Source organism: Macaca nemestrina, chromosome 2 (genome assembly GCF_043159975.1).
Source record: "Macaca nemestrina isolate mMacNem1 chromosome 2, mMacNem.hap1, whole genome shotgun sequence".
NCBI lineage: Eukaryota > Metazoa > Chordata > Mammalia > Primates > Cercopithecidae > Macaca > Macaca nemestrina.
Window position 1 is genome coordinate 164,371,219 of NC_092126.1, and position 27,480 is coordinate 164,398,698.

The 27,480-nt window shown below is 44.1% G+C and overlaps 1 protein-coding gene across 1 annotated transcript in view; it reads right to left on the reverse strand.

Moving 5' to 3' along the window:
• The window catches only part of LOC105470344 (Rho GTPase activating protein 31), a 123,220-nt gene that overhangs the window by 10,299 nt on the left and 85,441 nt on the right, over positions 1-27,480 (reverse strand). Inside the window, exons 4-10 of the mRNA XM_011722208.2 lie at positions 25,349-25,431; positions 24,256-24,363; positions 23,429-23,571; positions 16,649-16,847; positions 13,694-13,818; positions 8,066-8,128; positions 4,917-5,477 (exon numbers count right to left, since the gene is read on the reverse strand). Coding sequence (XP_011720510.2) covers positions 4,917-5,477; positions 8,066-8,128; positions 13,694-13,818; positions 16,649-16,847; positions 23,429-23,571; positions 24,256-24,363; positions 25,349-25,431 — 1,282 coding nt within the window. The remainder of the gene's footprint in view (positions 1-4,916; positions 5,478-8,065; positions 8,129-13,693; positions 13,819-16,648; positions 16,848-23,428; positions 23,572-24,255; positions 24,364-25,348; positions 25,432-27,480) is intronic.

Sequence of the window (27,480 nt, forward strand, 5' to 3'; positions counted from 1 at the left end):
GAGACGGAGTCTCACTCTGTTACCCAGGCTGGAGTGCAGTGGTGCGATCTCGGCTCACTGCAATCTCCACCTCCTGGGTTCAAGCGATTCTCCTGCCTCAACTTCCCTAGTAGCTGGGACTACAGGCACCTGCCACTGCATCTATCTAATTTTTGTATTTTTTGGTACAGACAGGGTTTCATCATGTTGGTCAGACTGGTCTCAAACCCCTGACCTCAGGTGATCTGCCCGCCTCGGCCTCCCAAAGTGCTGGGATTACAGACGTGAGCCATCGCGCCCGGCCTGATCATTCTTTATGATGTGGCCTAGTTTGGGTTTCCTTCAAAGCAGATCCTGAAACAGGGTCCGAGTAGCAGGTGGCTCATTTAGAAGGTGGTCCCAGGAAGCAAAAATGAGAAAGTGAGAGGAACGGAGGAAAAGTCAATAAAGAGTATTTTGTTGAGTTGGTTCCCATTTTCAGCAGGGACTCAATCTCTGGTAACCCTAAGAAGCACTATGTAGAATGTGCCCCCCAACAATCTCTCCGTATGATAAGAGGCTGGGTCATTCCTGATTCCTGGCTTGTATTACTTGAGAGCTACCCCAGTTAATTCTCCATGCTTCTGAGCTGTCCCACACAAAGGCTGAGTGAGCCAGTCCCTTCATAAAGTGCTCTGAGGCAGAAAACCGGAAACGCAAGGCAGACATCTGAAATAGGTGCCTTTTGTGTGCACAGAAACTGTCCCCGACAGATGCACAGGAGTTTGGGGGAATGTAGTGCAAGGCTCACGAAGCTATGGACTCTATAGAACTTCATTGTGTGGATGCATCCTAGTTATTCAACCAGACCCCTAAAGGGGGCATTTGGGTTGTTTCCAGTCCTTTGCTATTACAAATAATGCCATGACATGCAAACGTCATTTTGTATTTATGCAACTATTTATTTAGGATAAATTCTTAGAGGTGAAACTTTTGGGTGAAAGGGTAAATGCATCCGTAATTTTCAAACACATATTTTTTAACATTCTCCTAAAATCTAGTAGTTGGAAGAACTTGCCAGTGTCCCTTTTGGTAGAGCTTCTTTCCATTGATCATGACTATTAATATGGACTCCTGTGTGAGGTGTGGAGGAAGGGCCCATGCTAACCATGAGTTTGTTCCTATCACTCACTCCCCTGCTGAAAACCCTCTGTGGCTCCCTATTGCCTCCACTATGGCATGCAAAGCCCATCTCACTGTGGCCCAGTCACATGTCCTCTCTTCTCCCACTCCCCTAACAGGCCTTGTTCTCCACAGCTTTGGTCCTCCCTGTGATTCCAATTGAATCCATTCCTCAAGACATGAACCTAAAAACATCTCTTTGTAGCTTTCCCACACCATGTCCTACCGTAGCACTCAGTGTTATTATCTATGAGCTGCACAGTCCTCACGTTACCATGATCTCTTCTCAGGTACATGGCTTCTATCCTCGGGTAGGTTCCTCAGAACAGAGGCAGTATCTATTCCTAAAAATTACCTGCAAATCTCCAACAAATTTTTGTTGGCTGACAGATTTGGTGGCTACTTCTAAACTACAAGAAATCTCCATAGCTCAAAAGGGAAGGGCATTGTCACGTTCCCAGCATGTGACGCATTATACACAAAGCGGGTGACCATAGAGGCAGAGATTGATAATCGCTGCCCAATATCTATCCTCTTCTTTATTTGGAGCTAGAACCTCCCCCACCCCTCAGGTTTTAGCTGGGCACATCGCTTTCCATCTAGTACATTTCTCGGTCTCCTGAGGGTAAGTGTGGCTATGTGAAATACGTTTGGCAGATGGGATGCAGTGGAAATGATGTGAGCAGCTTCTAGGTGACATCCTTAAGTGGAAGGTGCTCAGCTTCTTCCTGTAGCCCTTTCCCATGGGTGGGAATGTGACTGCGGGGGTGTTGAGCCCACTCTGACCATGCAGACAAGCACAACACCCCTGGGTATGGCTGAAGGAGCCTGGAACACCAGATCTCCTGGATCACAGTCACCTGACTCTGGACTTGTGAGTAAGATAGAAATAAACTTCTATCTTGTTTGAGCCACTGTATTTTTGGTTTTCTATATTATAGCAGCTTAGCCTGTACCTTAACTAATATAATCAACTAATGAGTTTATAAGGTAGGCTTGCTCCTGGTTAAAAAAAAATAGGGCAAAACAACTTTTTGCGGATGTTACAGAATCATATTTCAGATGCACTAAAATAGAACTAAGAGAATTCTACTGTAAGTTCTTCAGTAAAAGAATGAGGCAACTCCTAATATCTCTTAAGGAAATTCCGGATTTTCATTTATCAAGTTTCTGTAAAGCTATATGTTTATTCTGCTCTTCCTTAATTAACATTTCTAGAACGGGATGCAGAGAGTGTTAGCTGTCATTTTTACACCAGCCCATAAGCTCATCCTTCACTTTCGGAGGGATTCTGTTTGTTGTCCTTCCTCCCCACCAGCTGAGGATGAGGTTAGCAGGACATACTCTTGAATCAGGTAAAAGTCGGATAATCAACCATGACGATTACATTGATTAATCCTTCAATTTTTTCATTCAGAGTAATCGGTATTTACAATCATTTAACTTTAGTTAAAATGCACCACTTACTCGATACCTCTACGCTTTGGGTCGCACTGGAATTTCACTTAGATTGGCCAAAAGTGGGAGAGTTGGTTTGACTAGATCAACTAAAAGTTTAAATGGGTAACCTGGAAAATTGTCTTTAATTCTTTTTCTTTTGCCCACTGCTACTTCACAACAGAAAGAAAAATATTTAACTAATGAAGGTGAAGTTCTCCACCTGGAATAATCATGGACGTTATCATGAGGTTAACACTGAGGTTAACCTCACCCCGTCAGAGAGCAGGGTGAGGGGACCTGTTGCCCCTGAGACTTTCAGCAGTCCCCTTCCACCCCGGGTCTCAGATCTGGATGGCTGCCTTTCACAAGGCCCCCCTTTCTGCCCTGACTGCCCATTGGCCACAGGTAGGAAGGCGGGCTGGAGTCTCCCTTAGTGTCTTTCCCAGACCAACTTAATGCAAAATGGGTATTCTAATTTATAGGGAGGAGAGAGGGGGGAAAAGTGGATAACAGACTGTCTCTAAAAGACCCCGACCCACTCTTCCACAGAGGATAACAAATCTCACAAAAGCCTTTGGAAACACTGTTTTCCTCAAAGCCTTCACTCCCTCCCCTCCCCTTCATCCTGCTGCATCCACGCCAGCCCATGACACTGTTTTCCAGACAAGGCATCACTGGATCCCCTGAAATGTGCTCATCTGTGTACCCATCCTGAAAGGAAATGGGAGGAGAGGACTGATATTTACTCACATCTTCTGTGAGCCGGACTATGGACAGGTATTTTATGGACATTTTCCCATTCAGACCTCACTACAGCCTTTGGGATAGGAGCCTCCCCTGCTTTGCAGATGAGAAACAGGCTCCAAAATCTCCCACTGCCACACTGACAAAAAGCAGTAAAGCTAGCATCTGAATCAGCCAGGCTGGGTTCCAAAACCTACATATTTCCCACAACATGTAGCTGCCTGGAATGCCCTTTCTCATCTTTTCTGCATGGAGAAACCTTACCCATTTATGAAGGCTCAGTCCAAATGTCACCTCTTCTAAATCTTCCTGGACTCCTCCTGAGAGGACTGCCTCTCCTTCATGCCCTTGCCATCTGTTATGAACACCTCTTTCATGATGCTTTGGGTACCTAACCCCTCCCTAATTCCAAAAATCCTGAGGAGGCTCTTATGCTTCTTCCATAGGCTGACCCTGTGCTGGACTTCAGTGCAGTGTTTCAATTTCCCTTCTTAGTTTGTGAGCTCACTGTGGGGAAGGGATCATGCCTTAACAATCTTTGTAACTCCACAGCCCATAGTGAACACAGGAGGGAGCGTGGTCGTGTTACAAGCGTGGACTTTTTTAAAGTCTGGATTAAAATCCTGGTTTTTCCACTTCCTTGCTATGAGTGATTGAGTAAATAACCTATTCCTCTTTAAGGAAATGGGGATAATAGTAACTACCTATATCATAGGATAGAGGGGAGAAATGAGATAATATTTGCAGGACACTTAGGAGAGTGCCTGACAACCTAATAGGTGCTGAAAATGACTAATATTAACTGAAAAGAAACATTCCTAAATCACAATAAACATTTGTTGGTTTGATTGTCAGCCATCCTTTCCTTTGGGGTGCTCCCTGCTTCCATTTTATGTGGCCCATGTTTGCTCGTTAATTAAAGAACCTCTCCTCACTCCAGACACACCCAGAGACTCAAGTCTGGCCAATCTCAGAACCCAATGAGCTGGGCAACAGTGACTGGTCCAAGGCTGGGCATGTGACTCAGGCAGATCCAATCAGAATCCTTCCTGCATTTGATATCAAAAAATTGGGAGAGGGATGCTCTTTCCCGTTGCTAGGGTTGCTAGCCATGTTGTCTGCAAATATAAAGTAGAAATGAGGATGGGTGGATGGTGAAAGAAGGAGACTGGAAGACCTGAATTCCCAATTCCAGCTCTGCAGCTCTGCATTCCATTCTGAGTTTTTCTCGTGCCTTCTCACTCTGTGAGCAAATAGAATAATAATAGGTAACTTTTATTATATACTTGTTGTATGTAGACACTGTTCTGAGAGCGTCATATGTATTAAATAATTTAATACTTACAACAAACTTATGAAAAAGGTATTATTAACATAATTATTTCCATTTTACAGATTAAGAAACCGAGGCACAGAGTGGTTACACCTGCTGGAGATCACGCAGTGAAATGGCAAAGTCTGGATTTGTACCCAGTCGGGCTATAGAGCCCACAGGCTTAACCACTTCACTGTATTGCCTTGCAAACTCGAAGCAAATTTAAGTCCGGTTTTTCTCTCTTGCGATGGAAAGAGACCCTCCCTCCTCTACTTACCTGCAGAAGTCTCAGCTCCCAGCGGTTTCTCTTCTTCTGGCCAGCCTCCGCTCTCTGATCCATGAAAAGAAAACTCTTCCAGGCTGGAAAGAGACTGCAGCTCCTTCGGGGGTGTTCTGCACGGCGTGCTGTTGGTGCTGATGACGGCGGACACGCGGAGCGGCACAGACACCGCAAAGGGCTCGGAGATGTTCAGCGCCTTGCGCTGGTGACGCGGCGACGGCTCCATCTGGAAGAGGCTGCTGGTGAAGACGGATTTGCTAGGGCTGTCGTTCGAAGTGTAGAACATACCCAGCATCTTTGGGGCTGTTTGCTCGCCCTCTGGATCCTCAATAGGCCGGAAAACCTTCAGTTGTTCCGGTGGGGGCCGGGCCTGAGCGCCCTGGAGATGGACATCAAAGCCGCCCTCAGCCCCCGGAGGCATCCCCTCCTGGCCCCATTCGCCCTCCTGCTTGGTGAGGTCACATGAGCTGCCAGTGCCGGTGGAGTGCATCTTTGTTGCTGGAATGAAAAATCCACCGGTGGTAACTGTTCGATTGAAATTTCCCTTGGTTTCTTTTCCTAGTAAAAAGGAACAGGTGTATGGTCAGCAGCCTAGGCACACATACAATGGCAGGCCTTCCAGTAAGGGCAGGCACACGACATTTGAATACTAGAGAGGCACAGCATTCTAATAGGGGCATAACCGCCCAGATAAAGACAGGTAACATCTGGATGACAAAAGAGAAAGCACTTCCTTATATGCACAGAATTTTAGCATGATGCTTTGGTAGGACCATTTGCTGTCGTGCCATACAGATCACTTTTAAACTTTGCAGGTAGAGCAGTTTTCAAAAAAAGATTACTGCTAAAGTTGCTAAACAGAGCCATCATCTACCAGGCATTAATTGTAGATCATGAAAAAATAAAGAGACAGATGGGAGGTGGTAGGATGATATTTGCTCAAAATGAAGAAGACAAAAATGAAAAATAAACAGAATCTTGTCTTATTTTAGAACTTTAAAACTTATTGTTTTAAGTTTTCTCTAGCAGATGGACCCAGACAGGGGGGGTTTTGATTTCCCAGCTAGGAAACAAATGCTGTTAACAACTAGACCTTTCCCACCTTTTCTCAGGCTTCTTCCTGTTGATTAAGAGGAGAAAGTAGAAATGTAAATTAACTAAATGTTAGAAAGTACAGTTGTGAGGAGCGAATATATATATTTTTTGAGACGGAGTACAGCTCTGTCACCCAGGCCGGAGTGCAGTGTCGTGATCTCGGCTTACCACAACCTCCACCTCTTGGGTTCAAGCGATTCTCCTGCCTCAACCTCCTGAGTAGCTGGGATTACAGGCACCTGCCACCGCGCCTGGCTAATTTTTGCATTTTTAGTAGAGTGGAGATTTCACCATGTTGGCCAGGCTGGTCTCAAACTCCTGACCTCAGGTGATGTGCCTGCCTCGGCCTCCCAAAGTGCTGGGATGACAGGTATGAGCCCCTACGCCCGGACCGAGTTCTTGACTGGCTCAGACATGAAGGCAAGGAAGAAAAAAGTCTACATGGGAAGTAAATAAGCTTGGAGATGATATGTGAGTTGCCAGGGATCTAGAAAATAATTTCTAATTTGGTACTAAGCACTAAACTGGGCATCTTACATAAGTTTATGCTTAAAGTTCTTATGACCACCCAGTAAGAAAGTGTAATGATCTTTAACACATGAGGACACCGAGACTCAGCAGTTAGATGAACTGTCCAATACTCACATGTCATGTATATAATGACCTATATTTTGAAATATTAACTCCTGCAAAACTGGGCAAGAACTGCCAAGAAGTTTCTAAACCAAAGCAAACGTATGAATATAAAAGTAAGAAAATGCTGAAGCTATCAAGTTAACTTAAGAAGACCTCACTGAGTATTATACAGGTTTAGAATTATTATTAATTATTATTATTATTATTATTATTATTATTATTTGAGACAGGCTGAAGTGCAGTGGCACAATCTCGGCTAACTGCAATCTCCACCTCCTGAGTTCAAATGATTCTTGTGCCTCAGCCTCTGCCTCCTGGGTTCAAGCGATTCTCATGCCTTGGCCTCCTGAGTAGCTGGGATTATAGGCATGCACCACCACGCCTGGCTAATTTCTTGTATTTGTTTTAGTAGAGACAGGGTTTCACCATGTTGGCCAGGCTGGTCACGAACTCCTGGCCTCAAGTGATCTGCCTGCCTCAGCCTCCCAAAGTGCTGCGATTACAGGTGTGAGCCACCATACCCGGCCCAGGTTTAGAATTATTTTTAAAATGTTGTTCTAAAGATTTTCTGTATTGTTTTGGTCTGACCCATTTTTGAAAGAGAAAAATGTCTTGTATTAAAGGGGCTGGAAAGTCATAGGATAAGTATAGGGGAGTTTTAACAGTCTGTTGCCAGACAAATCCTTTGCCTTGTAACTTGTTATGGTGCTTATTGGTTACTTAACAGAAATAGAAGGGAGAGATACAGGCAAGTCAGCCCTGAAGGATAGAGCTGTGAGAACAAATGTTATGTGTTATTTTGGTGGTGGGTGTTACCTCATGTGCAACTGTATACACGTTTGCCCCAACAAAGGATATTGTGGTTTGCACATGGCTGATACATAGCTGGTGCCTAATTAATGTTTAATGATACATAATAAATGAATGAATGAATGGATACATGAATGAACCTACCAACTGAAAATCATGACTTGACACAAAAACTAGGAAGCAAATGCATATGGAAACAGCCAAATTCAAGATACATAGGCCTCTAGGCATAAAACCATAGGGCATAAACCAATGCTTGGCTCTTTCTTTCTGCCCAAAGGGGAAGCCTCTTCTGCCTTAGGTTTCAGGTGTTGACCTTTTACCTGGTTCAGGTTTGAATGAAAAATAGCCATGGACTGCAGCTGTGGCTAGAGGAAGGATGGGCAAAGAGGATGGCTCTTTAGACCTAGCCCTGGAGTAAGGTAGGGGAGGTTATGGGGCTATGTAAACCCCTTAAATTAGGGTAGGGTCAGGGAGGGATTTGGGACTAGTTAGTTGTGTGTGATTGTGACTACAGAGAAGCAGGCACGACAGCTTATAAAGGCAAGTGAGCTCCAGCCTCCTAGTTGTAATCTCCAACTCAGAAACTACTTGTAAAATCTTACCTTCCACAGGCACTGAACACAGTGAGTCCATGCTTTTAGCTGGTCGGATAGTAGCCTTTTCCACTAAAGACAAAAGAAAAAATATCCTTGATGAATGCATATTAACAGAAAGCATTCAGAAAAATAGGTCAGGCTGTTTAAGTACACAAGACAAAATTCTTTAGGAAAGATTTCTAGTATAATTGATCCCCTTGAAAACATTCCTCTACCCCACCCTAGATGTTCCTACTTTCTTAATGGGACAGACTTCATAAATTCAGGGCAGTTATAGATCAAAGTTTTATTAATATTTTACAATAAAGGTAAATTGCAATTTTGTCAAATAGCTCATCGCAAATGAGGAGTCCCAATTTTACTGTACAAAAAGTATTCAAGGATGAATCCAGGGGTAGAATCCATGAGGCTCCAGGCCACTCTTTGTATTCAGCAGCAGAGAGCTGAGACCATATCTTAGCTACTGCAAATGTGGTACAGCAGGTGAGAGGGCCCAAGGGAATTGGAGTTAGGTTTCTGTCAGATGCAGCTCTGTTCCTTGAGGCCTGCAGGCTGGGTGCTCCCCAATGATCTCACCCGTCAACCTCACCCTGGAACAGATCCCGACAAAACCATTTTTGCACACCTACTCTGTGACTGGGTGTGCGCCAGGCATATTTGTAAGCCACCTTAGCAGCTTTTTGGAAGTGTGGTTTAAATGAGTAAAAACGTATTCCAGGCATAGTATTAAATAGATGCATTCACAAACACCATCTCTTTTCAGGGAACTAAATTGGCTGAAAGGTTGTTCCTTCTAGGTCGAGCTTGTCAAGAGGGGAAAGAGGGTACGTGGAAGCAGGAGGCCCAGGACTAGTAGCCCTTAAGGTAACCTGAATTCAGAAACATCTGCGTTTGAATTCCAGCTCTGCCACTTTTGGGCTGTGTGACCTCAGCCAAACAGCTAAATTTTTTTTTAGACAGTGTCTCATTCTCTTGCCCAGGCTGGAGTGTGGTAGAGTGATCATAAGCTAACTGCAGCCTCAACCTCCTGGGCTCAAGCAATCTTCCTGCCCTAGCCTCTGGAGTAGCTAGGACTATGGGCACACACCAACAAATCTGGCTAATAAAAAAAAATTTTTTTTAGAAACAGGGTCTCACTGTGTTGCCCAGACTGGTCTCAAACTCCTAGAATCAAGCAATCCTCCTGCCTTGGCCTCCCAAAGTGACAGCTAAACTTTTCTAAATTCCAGTTTTATCATGTGTAAAATGAGAAAAAATAGAGCTGTTGTGAGGATTACATAGGTAATGACTATAAGGTAATTATATTGTACTAGTCTGCAATAGAGTAAGTACTCATTAAAAAGTAATAATTATTGATTGTTGTTGCTGCTATTCCAGATGGATTAGGGCTCAGCAACAAAAGGGAAGACAGGAGAAGGTTCTATGAGAAGCAGTTAGAGTTGGCCTTAACCAAAATTGAGCTGTAACTCAAGCTTGTTTTTGTTTCTTGTTTAAAGTTCCCCTGTTCTTCCTCCTTGATCCAAACCTGCTTCTTCTGGGAGGTTCTGAATTAACCCCTTGGTCTCCCAGCGTGGGGCTTCTCTCTTTCTGGGGCCTGCTGTGGGACACCCAGCCATCTCCATGCAAATCCTTTGCAAAGGCAGAGATCGCCTTTCACCTCCTCACTTCCAATGTGCCCCAGAATTCTTATCCTTTGAAGATCTGCTATTTCCACAAATCTATAAATTGATTTACTGCCCTGACCCTACCTGGTCAGCATCCCTTTGTTTGTGTATTCTAGGACATGCATTGCCTTTGTTTTCCAGGCTGGAATTTCTCTGGTTTCCATGTGTCAACCTTGACAGGCAGTGACCAGGTGCCCCTGACTGCGTCACAGAGGCCGGGCAGCAGCTCTGTCTGTAGGTCCATCAGTGTCCACCCACCTTTGGTGGTGTTGAAGCCTCTTTCTCATGATGCAGTTCCTTGTGGCCTTGCGCAGCACAGCAGCACATCAGAGATGTGGCTTGGGGGACAGTGCCCAAGCATTCCCTGGCCCCCTTTCTGGAGAGTAACTAACAGCTCAGGCTCCTGTGGCCTATGACTATATTTAGATTACATTTTTCTGTCTGGGACCTTGGCCTGGCCTCACAGAGGTGCACCCCCCAGTTTTCTGGCAGCCTTTGTGTCCTTGAGTCCTCCTCTCTTAGCTGCGTTACTCAAAGGTGAGCCTGGACCTGCTATAGCCATAGGGCTTTGAAATTTCTCTGCTCAAGAGGGTGCCCTGAACTCTTCTTTCTCTTTAATAATGTACAAACAACTTAAATGGAATCAATTAAAATACCCGTATCTGGAAGGCTCTAAAGTTTATGCGTCTTAATTCAGTTCTCCATTTTTTCCAACACTTTCTTTCTTACCTGTTTCATTTTCTACATATGGTTAAACACACCTTCACTCACTCCTCCCCACCCAAAATGATCCCAATACTATTCGTGGTGAATTAAGTTTTTAAATGTCCTTAGTTACGGGATTTTAAAGCATATTATTTACGTGTGTTAATCCACTGGTTCCCCTTTTCACATACATATTTCAACAGTGAGCTCACATGCCACTTACAGAGACCACACTGGTAGATTACATTTGTTATGGGGTTCAATGGCCTAACTTTAATCACAGATTCCATTGAAGTTATGGCCATGAAGCCTATTGGTCTTTATTTTCCAGAGTTGCCAGCAATATTCTTCTGGTAAAAAGAAACCACTTCAGGCAATAGTTAAGGCCACAGGGTGCCACTTATATTGACACTGACAATTCTTGAATTTCACCCCTGCATTCAGTTAGTGAAGATCTGATTAGTTTGTTCATAAGATCATAAGCCAGTGACTTTCAACCCTGGCTGCATATCAGAATCACCTGGGGAGTTTTTAGAAAATTTCCAATACTCAGACCTCACCACAGACCTCCTGAGGCAAAATTGCTATGGTGTGATCCGCTCTGTGGGCGATTCTGAGGTCCAGGTGTGAGAAGCCCTGGCCAGGGGCATCTTGCATGTTCTGTGAGTTTACCACCATTTGATCTAGTGCCTTGGACTTGTTCTTTTTGAAAACCACATGGGGGTGGAAATCTTCCTAAGTAAAGATCAAAGCAAACCACTTATTTCCTTTTTGTTGTTTTGTTTTGCTGTTTTTTGACTTTTCATTGCTGGTGAACGTCTCTCATGGCTGTACCACTAATTCTGCAACTGAAATTCTCTCTTTGATGTGCTTTAGCAAAGCTCTTTCCATAGATTAGGAGTTTCTGGTCAGGTACTCTTCTCCCCTGTTTCTCCCTTAAGAATCCTATTTTCTGATTTGTATCTGTCTTGCCACACTTGTGGCAACCTGTCCTCTTCATTCTGGCTATCTTTCCGTTTTGTGCAAGCTGAGTTTTGCCATACGGTGATTACAGATGCGTACCCAGAGTCCATTTCCCTTCTGCCCTTCGCACATGGCTCTTGTACTTCGTGGGTGTGAGTCCCATTCCTCATGCGAGGAGTTGGCTCAGGATCCCAGGCTGAAGCCAATCAGCACAAGGTACACCATTGACAACAGGGACTGAACCATGTGGCTCAGTGAAGGATACTGAGACAAGGGGAATTTTGATGAGGCCTTCTGGAAAAGAAGGGTCCCTGCTCTTAGGAGCAAGCTACCAGAAATGTTCTTTCTCCCTCTGGACCTAGAGGGATAGTCAGAGGGAAAGCCTAGAACTACTGCAGCCACTTTGCCACAGAAAGGAAGCCAGTCTGGGGATGAAGCTGACCCAAAGGAGGACACAGCTGGGGAAAACATGGAGAAATCATGACAGAGCCCATGTATTAAACCCCCTGAAGCCTTCCCTCTATCAGGGTGTTCAACTGCAGAAGCCAGTAAATTCCCTCATTGCATAAGTTGATTGAATTGATTTGCCATTATTTACAGCCTAAATCGTTGTAACTGCTGTACTGTGACACCCCTCCTTACTCTAACAGGCAAACATAAAGATTTCTAAAATCTGGACTTTCTGATCCTTGGCATGTGATTATTACCGGGTTTGAGGAAAGTCCTTAAAAACATTATCTCACATTTTTCCTATAGGAATTAATTTTCCCCCAAATCTCTATTAAAAATTTCAAACATTTAGAAACCTACCACCCTTAAACTTACCACCTAGTTTGATAATTATTGACATTTTGCCTTATATTTGCATTATCTAGTTCTATATTGATATTTATCTACCTACCTATAATATGCTAGTTATTTGAAAGTGTCAGTATTTTGCTGCTTCATCCTTGAATACTTTAATTTTAGCATATGTCTCCTAAGAACCATTAGCACACTATGAAAATTTATAATTCCTTAATATCATTTCATATCCAGTCTATATCCACATTTTCCCTCTTTGTTCCCCAAATTGTCTTTTGGAGGTTTTTTGTTTTTGTTTTTTAGAAATGTGGTTTTGCCATGTTCCTCAGGCTGGTCTCAAACTCCTGGGCTCAAGTGATCCGCCCACCTCAGCCTCCCAAGTGTTGGGATTGCAGGCACGAACCACTGTGCTCGGTCAGCTCTTTTATTTTTATTATTATTATTTTTTTACCAGGATCCAGTCAAAGTTTGCTCATTGCATTTGTACATTTCTCTTTTACACCTTGGTTTCATAACTATTGCCTCCATTTTTATCATACTTTCAATCTATAACACTAAAGATCGTTATGAAAAATTTCCTTGGTCTTCTCTTTCCTGACATCATATTTAGCTGCACTGGTTAAATTCCCCACTATATATGGTTCCCTCATTTCCTTCCTGTATCAATTTCTATTCAATACTCAGAAATAAGTCCCATGGGGTAGCATCCTTCTTTAAAAATCACGACCCTGGGGGAGAAGGGACAGGTCTTTTCAGCAGAATTCCAGTTAATAGAAAATCATCATTTAGCAATGCCATAGGAATAACTGTTACATCCAAGAACCATTAGAGGATCCTAAAATTCATGACAAAGAGCACTTTAACCAAGGGATCACAGTTCTCTTCACACGCAATAAGATACTGACATCATGTGCCTCCTAATATGACACATTGAGTCAGGCACAGGGTCACTTCTGCAGGCTTTCTGCCAAAATTCCTAACCTCAGTCTAACCACGAGAAAACACTGGACAAACTCTCCCTGAAGTAGATTCTACTAAATAAATGGTCAGTACTCTTCCAAGTTATCACGGTCAAAAAGACGGAGTAATTGTTCTGGATTGGCAGAGGTTAAGGAGACATGACAACCAAATGCAGTGTGAGATCCTGGATTGGATCCTAGACCAGAAAAAGAACAGTAGTGGGACAGCTGGCCAAATATGAATAAGATCTGCAAATTCGTTAGGAGTATTGTATCAATATTAATGTTTGGCTTTGATAACTTATATAAGATGTTCACATTGGGAGAAGCTGCATGAAGGGTATACAGGTTCTCTGTGTACCTTTTTTGCAATTTTTTTAGTAAGTCTAAAACTTTTTTTAAAAAGACTCCTCTTCCCCCAGTTAATTTATAAGTTTCTCTTTCAGAGTTAGTGTGTTTGATAAGATCAAACCAAGACTTAATAAGCAGAGCTAGGAAACTAATATTTGTATCATAAAACAATTACTGTTGATTCTTACCCGAGAGCCTCTGTCCTCTCACAAATACACTCCCATTTCTACTCAGTTTTGATTTGGAGTCCGATCCAGAACGTCCCAGGTTAAATATTGATTTCCACTTCTTTGATTTACTGGAGAGCTTTCGCCTAAAAGAACCAAGGCATAAGGGGTTAGTTTGTTAACTAGTCATTTCAAGGGGACTTTTAAATTGAGACCAAATATTCCATTTATGTCCTTAGTTATGAATGGCTCTGATATTTCAGGAAATTCCCCTCTAAAATCCAAGGTAAACTTGATTCTTACCTTGTCTAGAGATGGCCCAGGTGACCAAGCAAGGCTTTCATGAGTCACAGCAAACTGTATTTCCCAGGGCAAGAGGTAAAGTGTGATATTAAAGGCAGAGGTGGGGGCAAACAGAGGCAAGGATCGGTGGGAATCTCAGCAGTCACAAGCAAACACGCAATTCTGGGAATTCTGATAAGCACTTTTGTTCTGGAATTTCAAAGACACCATTCATTCATTTCATTCATTTATTCATTTATAGAGATGGGGGTCTCACTATCTTGCCCAGGCTGGTCTTAAACACTTGGCCTCAAGCTATCCTCTCACTTCAGCCTCCCAAGTGCTGGGATGACAGGACTGGGCCACCCACCACACATGGCCAGTTTTTATGCAGGATGAAGCACTGAAGACCATATGGACCTGAGTCCTGTTAGGCTCCGGCACTATAACCACACTGCTGGGACATCCACAGGCAAAGAGAGGGCTGGTGAAGACTTTCATGGACTGAAAAGGGTTGGATGAGAAAGTCGACCTGGAAAAGAGTCTGGCCTGGTGAGGCTGAGGAGAGTAGCAGCCTGCAGGGCCTGGTCAATGATCACTACAGAGAAAGGCAGAGGGTAGTTAGTGTGTCTCTGGCTTAGCCTCACACCAGGCTGCTTTGGTGAGATGGGCAAAGGGGAGCACTAGGCTGGGTCGAGAGAGCCTGGCACCCCAGGGGTCACCATGGAGGCCTTGCCCTGCTGTGGCTCTGCCCAGCCATTGGAATGTATAAAGTTTCAGGATGAAAACCTGTAATCTGAGAGTTCCACAAGGCACCTATTCTCTGCAGGGCTCTCATGGAACATCCAGATCTCAAGCCCACCATGTTTGTTGCTGTTGATGTTGTTGTTGTTGTTTTTGAGACAGGATCTCGCTCTGTTACCCAGGCTGGAGTTCGGTGGTGCAAACAAGACTTACTGCAGTCTTGACCTCTTGGGCTCAAGCAATCCTCCTGCCTCGGCCTCCCGAGTAACTGGGACTACAGGCACATGCCACCACACCCGGCTGATATTTTTATTTTTTGTAAAGACTGGGTTTCAGCTGGGCGCGGTGGCTCAAGCCTGTAATCCCAGCACTTTGGGAGGCCGAGACGGGCGGATCACGAGGTCAGGAGATCGAGACCATCTTGGCTAACATGATGAAACCCCGTCTCTACTAAAAAATACAAAAAACTAGCCGGGTGAGGTGGCGGGTGCCTGTAGTCCCAGCTACTCGGGAGGCTGAGGCAGGAGACTGGCGTAAACCCGGGAGGCGGAGCTTGCAGTGAGTTGAGATCCGGCCACTGCACTCCAGCCTGGGCGACAGAGCGAGACTCCGTCTCAAAAAAAAAAAAAAAAAAAAAAAGACTGGGTTTCACCATGTTGCCCAGACTGGTCTCAAACTCCTGGGCTCAAATGATCCTCCCATCTTAGCCTCCCAAAGTGCTGGGATTACAGGAGTGAGTCATTGTACCTGGACCCAGGATGTTTTTATGATCCATCTGAGATAGCTTTGCAGTGCTTGGTGGTTTCCTTTGGACTTGGCCTGCATTTTGTCAAGCTTTTATCCTTGGGGAATATTTTATAGGGTAGCATACCTTTGGGTATGGTGCACCCCAGGTGTGGTTTAAAGCACAAAGAAAATGCATTTGATGGTCTTTCCAAGGTATTCTTCCTGATCTCTGGAGGATCAGGGAGAAATGAGACTTATTCTCCAGGGACATAGGGAAAGGAGCAGTGGAGCTCAGTCTCAAGAAAACACAACCCATATACTTTCCAGCACACAGATGGGTTTCTCACCAGATGAGTTCCAGATATGTCATTCCTATAGCATGCAGCATGACTGGCATCTCCGAGTTGTGCAAGGTGGCAGCCTGTGCAAGAGGTGCCTGCTTTCATACCTCTTTTCACTGACCAAACAGTGGGGATGACACCTTCAATGGAAAGGTTGCCTTTCAGCCCCTCCACCTACAATCTGCTTAGAATTTAGGACTCCTGTTCAAACCCTGCTTCTTTCTACCATGGGGTACGAGTGAGGGGGTGGGTAGAGACCCAGGTGGCAACAGAGGAAGTGACAGGGAGAAATGAGGAAAGAAAATATTCTACCAATGAAAACAACGCTTTATTTGTTTTGGAGATGAGGGAGGGCTCTGACAGGCTCTGACAAGGATGCCAGGTTTGCACGTCCCCAAGTGCTGCTCACCCAGAGCTATCAGCCTAGAATGACACTATTTGTCAAGGTGTCCTCCATCAGAACACTCAACCCTATGCCTTTTGTATTGTCACGTGGGGATGGAGGGTCAAGGGAGGGGGTCAAATTTTTGTTTTTAGTAAACTTTATTTTGTAAACACCAAGCCTGATTTATCCATACTAAAAAGTCAGGAATTTCAGTCATGACTTATGATGTGACCCCTCTAACACTCTCCCAACATGGTGCTTGATCAATGGGAGATCGGGGGTCTTGTTAACTTTGGGGCAGTGTATGCATAAAGGCATCAACCGCTGGTGAGAGGGTTGTAGAGACAGCTCCCTTCTCTTCTGGAATGTTTCCTTAAACCCCAACCCAGATGGTACCTCCAACCCACACCGCCATCTTGATCCTGAGACTGTATACCTCTCCTCCTCTTTCCTCTTCAACCACACATCTCCTAGAATTTTTTTAAGAGTGCCACTTACTTGTTGTCTGGTAACTCAAGGACGGTGTGGAAGAGGGTGCCCATGGGAGGGACAATCTCAGGCAGGCTGTTCTCCCTCCTTTCCTTGCGAGCAGGATGGTTAGTGGCCAGGCTGCGGGCCTGAGCTTCCTCAAGGCTCACCAGCTTCATGGGCAGGGAGAGGGCTGGCAAGGTCAGGCTCTTCATGATAGGCCGGTTTGCTGTAAAGGCAACAGAAGAGCTCAGTGTTGGAGGAGGCCTGCTCATCACATCCATCCAGAGTCCCCATCCACAGTCCCTCCATTCCTGATCCCATGATGGGGGCTGAGTGCCACCCTGGCTTCTCTTGGGCATGGTGGGGCCTGGGGCTGAGGCTGCACACGGGAAACTGATGACTCTCCTGGCCAGACTTGCCAGAGGACAAACAGGGGCTTCAGGAGGTAGCTGCACCCTTCCATACTTTTCAGAGAGGGACCATTCACTTATTCGTTCATTCATTCATTCATGCCTATAACAAGCATTTATTGAACACTCATTGTGAGCCAGAGTGACAACAACGAGTCTTTACTCCTGAAAACTCTGCCTCTGCCTCATGCTTCAGCCAGGTGGGAATGTCTGTCCAGCCACGGAGGTAGCCTAACGGTCAGAGTAGGATAGGAGGCTGCCTCTCCTTCCCACAGCTGGAGAGCACACGCTCCAAGGCCATTTCAGGTTAGAACCTCTACTTTCCCAGATCATCTAGGCTTATATCCCTGCCACAGGAAGATACAGCCTATACTATGCCCTGTGGTTTTCTTACTCACTACCCAGTTGTCTTCTAGTGTATGTAGCGGATCCTTTCCTATTCTATGGCATTTTTTTTAAGGAACGGAAGCGATGATGACAATCACTGACGCACAGGATTCTCTTTTCTCCAAGTCAGTGGTTCTCACCTTGAGGTGATTTTGTGTACCACTCCCCTCCCCACTCAGGGACATCTGGCAATGTCTGGAGATATTTTTGATGGTCATCAATGTGTGTGGGAGTGCTACTGGTATCTAGTAGGCAAAGGCCAGGGATGCTGTTAAACGTCCTGCAATGCACAGAGCAGTGCCCCACAGTAGGAATCATCCAGCACTAAATATCAATAGTGCTGAGGTTGTGAAGCTGATCTAAGTTAAAAAATAGTCTGAGTTTGCTTCTATTTAGCTTTTGGTGACCTTGCCAGTTTTCTATGACTTCTGAAGTAGTAAAGAGACTCAAGGATAATTTAGATCAATTGAAATCACTTTTGGTGGAAGACTCACTGTATTTTCAGAAAGCAAATTGATGGCACTATTTCTCTTTGCAGCGCATGACCCTCTGTGGGTGGGGAGAAGTAAAACTATTGAAAAAGGGCCTCATGGAAAATGGAGACAACTGTTATGTGACAATGGGGTGTTTCTGGGGAGGACTAGCATGGCACTCATTCAGTAGGACTACTGTTAAATACAGCCTGGGATCCTGAAAACTTTTCAGTAAACTTTCTGGCTTTAACGCAGTCTTTTGACCCAATCCAAAGAGGGTTAAAATATTTAAATTTAATCTACTTTGAATATTTGTTCAAAGACTCTCACATATTCTTTATTATTCATGATTATGTCTTTGCTTAAAAATACATAAAAATAAATACATACATTAACTCACTCTGGGAGCAACTGCAACAATGGGAAGAACATAAACTGCAGAAGACCAAGTTTAGTGCCCACCTCTCCCCTCAGCTCCAGGCTCCTAGGACTAAGGCCCGTTCAGCGTCTCTGCTTAGATGTTTGTGTGTGTGTGTGTTAGTTACGTTTTTGGTTTTCGTTTTTTGTTTTTTGAAACGGAGTCTCAATCTGTCGCCCAGACTGGACTGCAGTGGTGCAATCTCGGCTCACTGCAACCTCCGACTCCTGGGTTCAAGTGATTCTCTTGCCTCAGCCCCCTGAGTAGCTGGGATTACAGGCACCCACCACCATGCCCAGCTAATTTTTTGCATTTTCTAAAATAGTAATGGGGTTTCTCCATGTTGGCCAGGCTGGTCTCGAACTCCTGACCTCAAGTGATTTGCCCGCTTCAGCCTCCCAAAACGCTGGGATTACAGGCATGAGCCACCGCGCCTGGCCTCTGCTTAGCCATTTCTAACTTTACATTTTGTAACAGAGCTTGTGATCCGTGCTCCTCTGCTCTACTCTAGTACCTCCTCTCATCTTCTCTGTGTCAGTAGGTGGCACCACGGACCACCCAGTGCCTAAGCTAAAGCCTGGGGGGTTGTTATTTTTTATTTATTCATTTCCTTAATTCATGTCTCCTTCCATATACAGCCTATAAGCAAGGCTTGTAACTCTACCTCCAAAATACATCCGGAAACCAGCCACTTTCCTCCTTCCCACTGCTACAGGCTGCCATGATTTCCCACTGCTTTTGCCATAGCTTCTCAACTGGTCTCCCTGCTTCCAGCCTCTCAGCCTCTCCTCCACACAGCAGCTGGAAGGCTTAGATCCTGCACTGGCCTGCTCAAAACCCTCCAATGCTTTCCCAAGACACAGAACAAACCCATCCCTTCGCATGACCTAAATGGATCTTTCATCTGCTTCCCCTTTCCTGTTTGCCCACTGGCCCAGTAGTCTACAAAAATATAGTAAACATTTAAAAATGTATACATATACATATATATATAAATTATACATATACCTATTATATATATACACATATGCCACTGTGTTTGCGCACTGTGTTTGCGTCATGTGTAATAGCAAACATATAAAAAATAATAGAAATTACACAGTATAAGACAAAAATAAACGGAAAAAAGAAATTCGAACAGTTTCTCCCAACACCCATAACTCATTACTTTGGTCTTTGGTACCCATCAGAGTGGGGCACCCCACTTTAAAGGCCACATTGGTTCCAGCCACATTGGCCAATGTTCTGCAACACCGCAAGTTTTCTGCCTCACAGCTTTTACAACCTCTGTTCTCCGTCTTCGGAACATTTGCTCATAGATCCTCACATGCCTGGTTCCCCATGTCATTCGGGTCTCAGTTCAAAGATCACTTCTTTAGAAACCATGACCACTCTGTCCCAAAATCATACCCCCAAGTCACTGACTATTGCCTTACTCTGCTGCGTTTTCTTCTTGGTATTTATTGTCTTTGAAGTGATAATATATTTATTTGTAAAGGTATATATTGCTTGTCTTCCCAACCAGACCATAGTTCTATGCCAGAGAGGGTCTCTGTCATTTTGTGCACTGATGTGTCTCCAGTGTCTAGAACAGCACCTAGTTCATAGGAGATATTCAATACACATTTATTTTTCAGTGAATATTAGAGATATCACAATCTCTTTGGCCTCAGTGTTCTCATCTATCAAATAAAATTACTGGATTCAATGCCTTCTTCTATGCTGTGAATGTTTCTGTCCCCTCAAAATTCATATGTTAAAATAGAATCCTCAAAGCAACAGAATTAAGAGGTAAGGCCTTTAAGAGGTGAGGCCTTTAGGCCTTTAGGTCATGAGGGTGGAGCCCTAATGAGTGGGATTAGTGATCTTATCAAAGAGGCCCAAGGGAGCTTGTTTCACCTTTCCCCATGTGAGAAAACAGTGAGAAGGTGCCGACTGTGGGGAATGGGCCCTCACCAGACACTGAATCTACCGGTCCCTGGATCTTGAACTTCCCAGCCTTCAGAAGTGAGAGAAATACGTTTATTGCTTATAAGCTAACCAGTTCATGGTATTTTTTTATGGCAGCCCAAATGGACTAAGACAACTTCTAAAACCTTTTCAGTTTGAAGCAGAACTCTGTGCAAATCTAAAATTCCAGAGAATAGGGAATACAATTCCATTTTGTGTAAATATTAAGTATGGCACTTTACCAAACTCAGTAAGAATTTATATAATAAGAACCTTTAAATGAAATGTATGTGAACAATGAGCACTGGAGGCAATCAGAGTTAAAGGCTAAAGAGAAAACTGGATTTTAATATGCAGGACAAAAAGATGGTTAAGGCAATAGCCATAAAGAGAAAAGGCATTTTCAGGTTGGAATTAGGACGAGCCTTAACATTAACAGTCATGGATGGGATTTGCTGTCCAGAAGAATATTTCCCAAAAGGCCTAGTTCTCCACAATGATTTATTTATCTATTTTCGTATTCTTTTCCTCACAGAGGCAGAATAGAGTTAAGGAAAGAGCGTGGGCTAAAAGATTTGGGTTCAGCAGTCCACATGCAGCAAGTTACTCGCTAGGTGGCTCTGGGAAGTTACTAAGTAAGCTATTCTGGTTCTCTGTTCTTCATGTATAAAATAAGGTTGATAATGACTTTATCATGTTTGCTGAAATAAATCAGTGAAATGCTGCATGTGGAAAACCTACAATAGTTCCCGCTGTAGAGTAAATCCTCAGTAAATTTTTTTGTGGGCTCAAAAGGGTGAATGAATAAATGTATGCATATTACTTCTCTTTTACTTTCAAAAAACCTTTTATATAGTTTAAAAGAAAAAAATCTATAACTGGAGAGTCGAAATAAAAAAGAAAGGCCAGCCACTCTGACATATATAATAAAGAGAATTGAAAATATATATTCAAACAAAAACGTGTACGTGAATGTTCACAGCAGCATTATACATAATCATAAAAAGCAGAAACAACCCAAACTAAGGAATGGATAAAAATGTGGTATATCTATACAACAGAATATTATTCAGCCATAAGAAGGAATGAAGTACTGATATATACAACAACATGGGTAAACCTTGAAAACATATGCTAAGGAAAAATAAAAATAAAACAGTCGGCTAGGCACAGTGGCTCACACCTGTAATCCTAGCACTTTGGGAGGCCACGGCACGCAGATCCCTTGAGGTCAGGAATTTGAGACCAGCCTCGCCAACATGGTGAAATCCCTTCCCTACTACAAATACAAAAAAAAAAATTAGCCAGGTGTGGTGCTGGGCACCTGTAATCCCAGCTACTCAGGAGGTTGAGGCAGGAGAATGGCTTGAACCTGGGAGGCAGAGGTTGCAGTGAGCCAAGATCATGCCACTGCACTCCAGCCTGGGCAACAGAGTGAGACTGCATCCAAAAAAAAAAAAAAAGTCACAAAAGACCATATATTGCATGATTCCATTGATATGAAATGTCCAGAAAAGGCAAATCCATACAAACAGAAAGTAGACTAGTGGTTGCCAGGGCCTGTGGGGAGAGGAACATGTGAAGTGATTGCTAAATGGGTATGGGGTTTGTTATGGTTTGAATGTGTTCCCCAAAGTTCATGTGTTGGGAACTTGAGCCCCAATGCAACACTGTTGTGACGTGGGACCTTTATGAGGTGATTAGGTCATGAGGAATCTGCCCTTCTAAATGGATTAATGTCATTTTGCAGGAGTGGGTTCATTCTTGTAGGAGTGGGTTTGTTATAAAATCAAGTTCAGCCCCCTATCTCACACTCTCTTAACTTTCCATGTTCTACTATAGGAGGACGCAGCAAGAAGGTAAGGCCCTCACCAGATGCTAGCCCCTTGATTCTGGACTTCCCGGCCTCTGGAACCATGAGAAATAAATTCCTTTTCACTGCAAATTACCCAGTCTATGGTGTTCTGTTATAGCAGAACAAAACGGAGTAAGACAGGTTTCTTTATGGACTGATGAAAATAGTATGGCATTAGGCAGTGGTAATGGTTGTACAATTCTGTGACTACATTAAGAACCACGGAATTTTACACATTAACGTGGTTAAAATGATGAATTTTATGTTATGTAGATAAAATAATTTTTTAAATGGTCATAAACTACATAGAGGACAGGGTAGGGATGGGAACAGTTATACCAGGAATCAAAATTTGATACTAATTGCAACTGATTATTCTGAAAACTGGTTTTTCCAAAATATTGGACAAACTGGAAAGGAGTTCTTTGATCAGCTAAAAAATATATTGCAGATATTTTTTTTATGCACCAGTGATTCTCCAAGTGTGGACCTGAACAGCAGCATCAGTATCACCTGAAAACTTGTTAGAAATGCAAATTATCAGCCACACTCCAAACATATTAAACCAGAAACTCTGGGGATGAGGTCCAGTAACCTTGGTTTAACAAACTCATCAGGTAATTTTGATTTACACTGATGTTGGAAAACCACTCTCATGTACCAAGCTTCTTAGTCAGCAAGATTTCTGGTCTTTACCAACTGGGTTCATGGGAGTTTAATTCACTCCTAGGGCTCATTATATTCATTACAAGATGCCCACAAACACACTCATTTTTGTATGCCTACTGCCTGGCACAGCGCAGAACAAAGCATTCAAGAAATTATTGAGAAGAGAATGCGTTCTGAATATATGTGTGAGTATGAACACGCTGCCTCTTAACTTGTTCCTCTAAGACTTCAAGGTGAAGGCATAAGGGTCTTCTGAAACACAGTGAAAGTAAAGATGAAGTCTAACAGTCAGGGAGAAGAATGCTGGCAGTACCTCTTTTAGAAAATAACTTGGAGTTTAAGAACTCACTAAAACTAGTAGAACATTATTCTAGTTCTATTTCAGCATACCACATTCACAGGATAGGCCATGTATATGACTGATTAGAAACATGCTAAAGCCACATGCAAGCACGCCATAGCTTCCTTTCACACATACAGATGTATATATGCACGATCCTCAGACACTGACACGCAGTAGTCAGCATACACACAGCCAACACTCAGAACTAGAACTAAGCCCACCCTCACTTTCTGTTGAATCCCACCACTAGTTGCAAGAAAGAAGGATAGGCTGGTGGGGTATATGCTAGCAGGAGTCCTTACCATCATTCTCCAGAGACCCAGGTGCACCGTTGTTAAAGATTTGATCTACATGATTCAGTATGAACTCAATCACCACCTGCTGGACCCGGACTGCAAGGAAAGCTGCATCTCCATTGCAACCAGTGGCTTCAATTTCTTTAGACCTACGGTGTGGAAGAAACATATTCAGTGAGTGAGTTTGCCTTACAACCTAAAGCAGCAAGGGGAGCCAGTAGGCCTTTTGCACAAGCCTCATCTCCTAAATTGATACAGTTTATAGAATATTTTAATTATTTAGGGCCAATTAAAGGAACTCCCCAAAGGCTGTGAAACCCAACAAACTGAACAAATTTGAAACAGTTACCAGGTACTCTACATTGCAATACTATATACACTATCCCGTACACATACAGAAATGGACTTTCGTTTCCTGCATGGTATGCCTTTCCACTCCCACCTACCTGTTCTGTGGAGCAGGTCTTCATCTATTAAATCATATGAAGCAGCTGATTCAAGTTGTAGCCAGCTGTGACTCCACCAAAACAAGCCAGTGAGCCCCAAAACAATAAAGGCCTTTTCAAGAAATTGTAACATACAGACCCATAAGTTCAGCCATATTGTAGCTGTAGCCAAAAATGTCTTTAGAACTCAGAGTTTCCAAGTTAGCAGACAGAGAGCTTAGGCTATTATCGCCTAAATCACCTTTAATTCTATATGTGTTATAAATGACCACTTAAGCCACAGATTTGTTTTAAAGGGGCTTCAATGTGAAGAATTCAATCTTCATTTCAATCGGGGGCTGCTCTGAGCCCCCCGGGGTGGTGACAAGGGGAGGGTACAGTGGTTACCTGAGGAGGTTTGGCGCCCACACCAGGGCCAGGTTCCGGGCGTGCATGTTGGTCTTGCTGCTGAAGGAGGCGATATGGGCCAGGTGTCGAATCAGGTATTCCAAGGTCCTAGAATGGTTTGTTTTTTGACAAAGTAAGAAACTTCAGTGTCCGTGTGAAGCCTGACATATGGAGATAATTTCTAAATTTGGATTTAAGAGACTCTAAATATTTCTATCTTACTGAATTTGGAAGGAATATTGGGAAGATGTCAAGATTGACCAGAAGTAATTTTCTTGGCCCTAGGCACACTGACCCAGGGTGGGGAAGGGGGTCCATCTTGTCAGAGGCCCCTGGAGTACCAGTCGGAGACAGAACCAGGGAATCACAGCACCTCATAGCCCGGAGGCTCTTAGTGGCCATTTGTTCCTCTTTTCAACCAGGGTAGGATGGCTTCAAGCAGTTTTGAAATAGGCTCTCCTCTAGGCTTGTTTTAATAAAAATTCTCCCAGCTACAGGGATCTTGGTACTTGTCAGGGAGCTAATTTCACGGATAAACAACATTTATTAGGAAGTTCTTTCTTATACCACATCAAAATCTGCCCCCTTGTAAAAGATGGGCAGGCATAGGGAACACTGGGAAAGGTGGCAAAATTAGGGGCTAAACTGTGAGAATGAAATGAAAGGGTGGGGGATGATGATAGGGATGGTACTAATGAGCAAATAGAACAATCAGCCAATGCTCAAGAGCCCACAGTCAACCCATGCTGAAAAGCTATCTTGGTTGCCATAGATTTGGTTATGCTACAAATCTGGGTATGAACCAAGAATGCCACCAAGAGGCTAGTATGCATCATCGGAATGACTTCCTGAGGGGTTCTGAGGGGTGTCCTGCAGGTGATTTGGAGATGGCCTGCTCCTTGCTGCCAATGTTCCTGGTCAGACACCAACTCACTTTGATAATAGTGACCTGTTCACCCACTTCAAAATGCCCTCGGGAAAGCCTAAACTGGCTACTGTCCACTACATTGGTTCCTTTCCATGATGCCAGCCTGTCTCTTTGGTATTACACTGCATTGAGAAGCCACACGTTTCTTTCCCCAACCATTCTTACCTATAGTGGGATGGAGGAAGCTCCTGGATAACATTTTGGATTCGGGCCAGTTGGCCTTCTTCAGGGCAATGCGACACTGCCTCCTGTGGAGAAGAACACAAGGCAGCCTGGTGAGTGCCTGAGAGTGGAGACGGCCATCTGCATGTGCTGGAATCACTTGAGCCCTCATATCCAGCCTCACAACCATGCCTAGAGATCACCCTTCCAAGAGGCACACTTTACTATGAAAACCACCAACCCACGACAGTTTCTGTCGGTTCTGGATGTGTGTGCAGGGGCTTCACCGTGTGTGCACAGGGGGCGGTGGGCTGCCTGGGACTCTGGGTATCCTGAGATGGTTGCTAGGCATCTGGTAAGAATGTGTAGAATCTCGGGTGTGTCTCAGGGGTAGAGAGACACAGAGACTTACACACAGAGAGATAAAGAGAGAGAGACAGGCCCAGCATGGTGGCACATGCCTGTTATCCCAGCTACTCAGGAGGCTGAGGTGGGAGGATTGCTTGAGCACGAGAGTTTGGATCTAGCCTAGCGACATAGTGCAACTCATCCCTAAAATATGAATGAATGAATGAATGAATGAATGAATAACAAGCAAGTAAATAAATAAATAAAAGAGACATATACAGAATGAGATGGAGATGACAGGGTGGTGCCAAGTCCACTCAGCCAGCTGTCTTTGTGGGTGCAAACAGCTACTGCCTACCTATCCCGTGACTACTCCATGACCTCAAGGACTCAGCTGCTGCCTGTCCTAGAAGCCAGGAAGCAGGGAAGACGTGCCTTTCTTGGCAGGGATAGTCCCTGAAACCTGGTGGCCTTGCCCAGACTTGCTCTCCAGTTATTTGCTGTCTGGGTATTTTGTTCCCCCATCAGCCCAAGTGCCTTCAAGGAGAGGCAGGAATAGCAATAAAGGCAACGTGATTACAGGCTGGCCCATGTCCATCTCTTGCCTGCTGGGGGTTGCTGCACGATGCAGGCATCCCTGGGCAGATTCCCCTGGTCCCAGCCCTGGACCCCTGTTCTGAGAATCTGTCCTGCGGTGCTCATGGCCCCTCCCACTGCAGTGTGAGTACTCACGAACTGCCAGCATCTGAGCAGCGCCTGAGCCTAAGGTCCATGGTAACCACAGCTATCTTTTATTTTTCACTGAGATATAATTTATGTATATTAAAAATGTGTGGATCTTAAACGATAGCTTCATGAGTTTACTTCATATGTATACACCTGGGTAACCCACCTAGATCAAGATGTACCTTAAAAGGGGCTTTAAGATCATGAATTCACAGGCACACATCACGTAGTCTTATATTTCCTCCCAGTGCTGGAAACTTGCTTTAGATTGATACATAACAAAAGGTACAATCATGGAATATCTTAATTAATTTGATAAATATTGCCCCTTGCCATACAACCCAAAATAAGATCCTAACGAGGTGATGGTTTTCTTATGTTGCTCACCTCTGTTCAACCTTTAGCTGCCGTGTGCTTGTTGCATGTAAATACTGAATTTCACACTCGCAGTAATGAGAAGTTTTAGGCACAGAAAAGTGGAAGGGAATTAATTTTACCAGCATCTTCAGTTCCTACGACCCACCAGCTGAGTGTGATCTGTTTTAGCCTAGAGGAGACCACTGAGGTTCTGTTCCAGCCTGGGCCTCCCAATCCCTCCCACTTTTTCCCCACAGGACTCACTGTTATTACACTACAAGAATACACTTAGTTATTGGAGTTATTGTTTACTGTCTGTCTCCCTTGCTAGAACATAAGTTCTGTGAGTGCAGGAACGTCATGAATCCCTGTGTCCAAAACAGTGCCTGGCACACAGTATGTGTGAGACAGCAGGTCAGGGCTTTGCCCACCAAGTTTTTTCTTTTTTACCTTTTTTATTTAATTGAAGTAAACCAAACATACAGAAGCCCACCATTTTTAAAGGCAATCCGACTTCTCTATGTGGAAATCTTGAGGTCTCACATTTGAAGCAGAGGTGGGGAAAAACGTGGGACTGGGAGGATTACAGTCACAGGCGTTCCAGTCTTCTGGTGGGTTTGCCAGCCTGAGACCAGGCCCAGAATAAGCAACATCGCTGCCGCAATCCTCGCTTTGTGAGATACGCAGGGTGTAGGGTAGGGGCA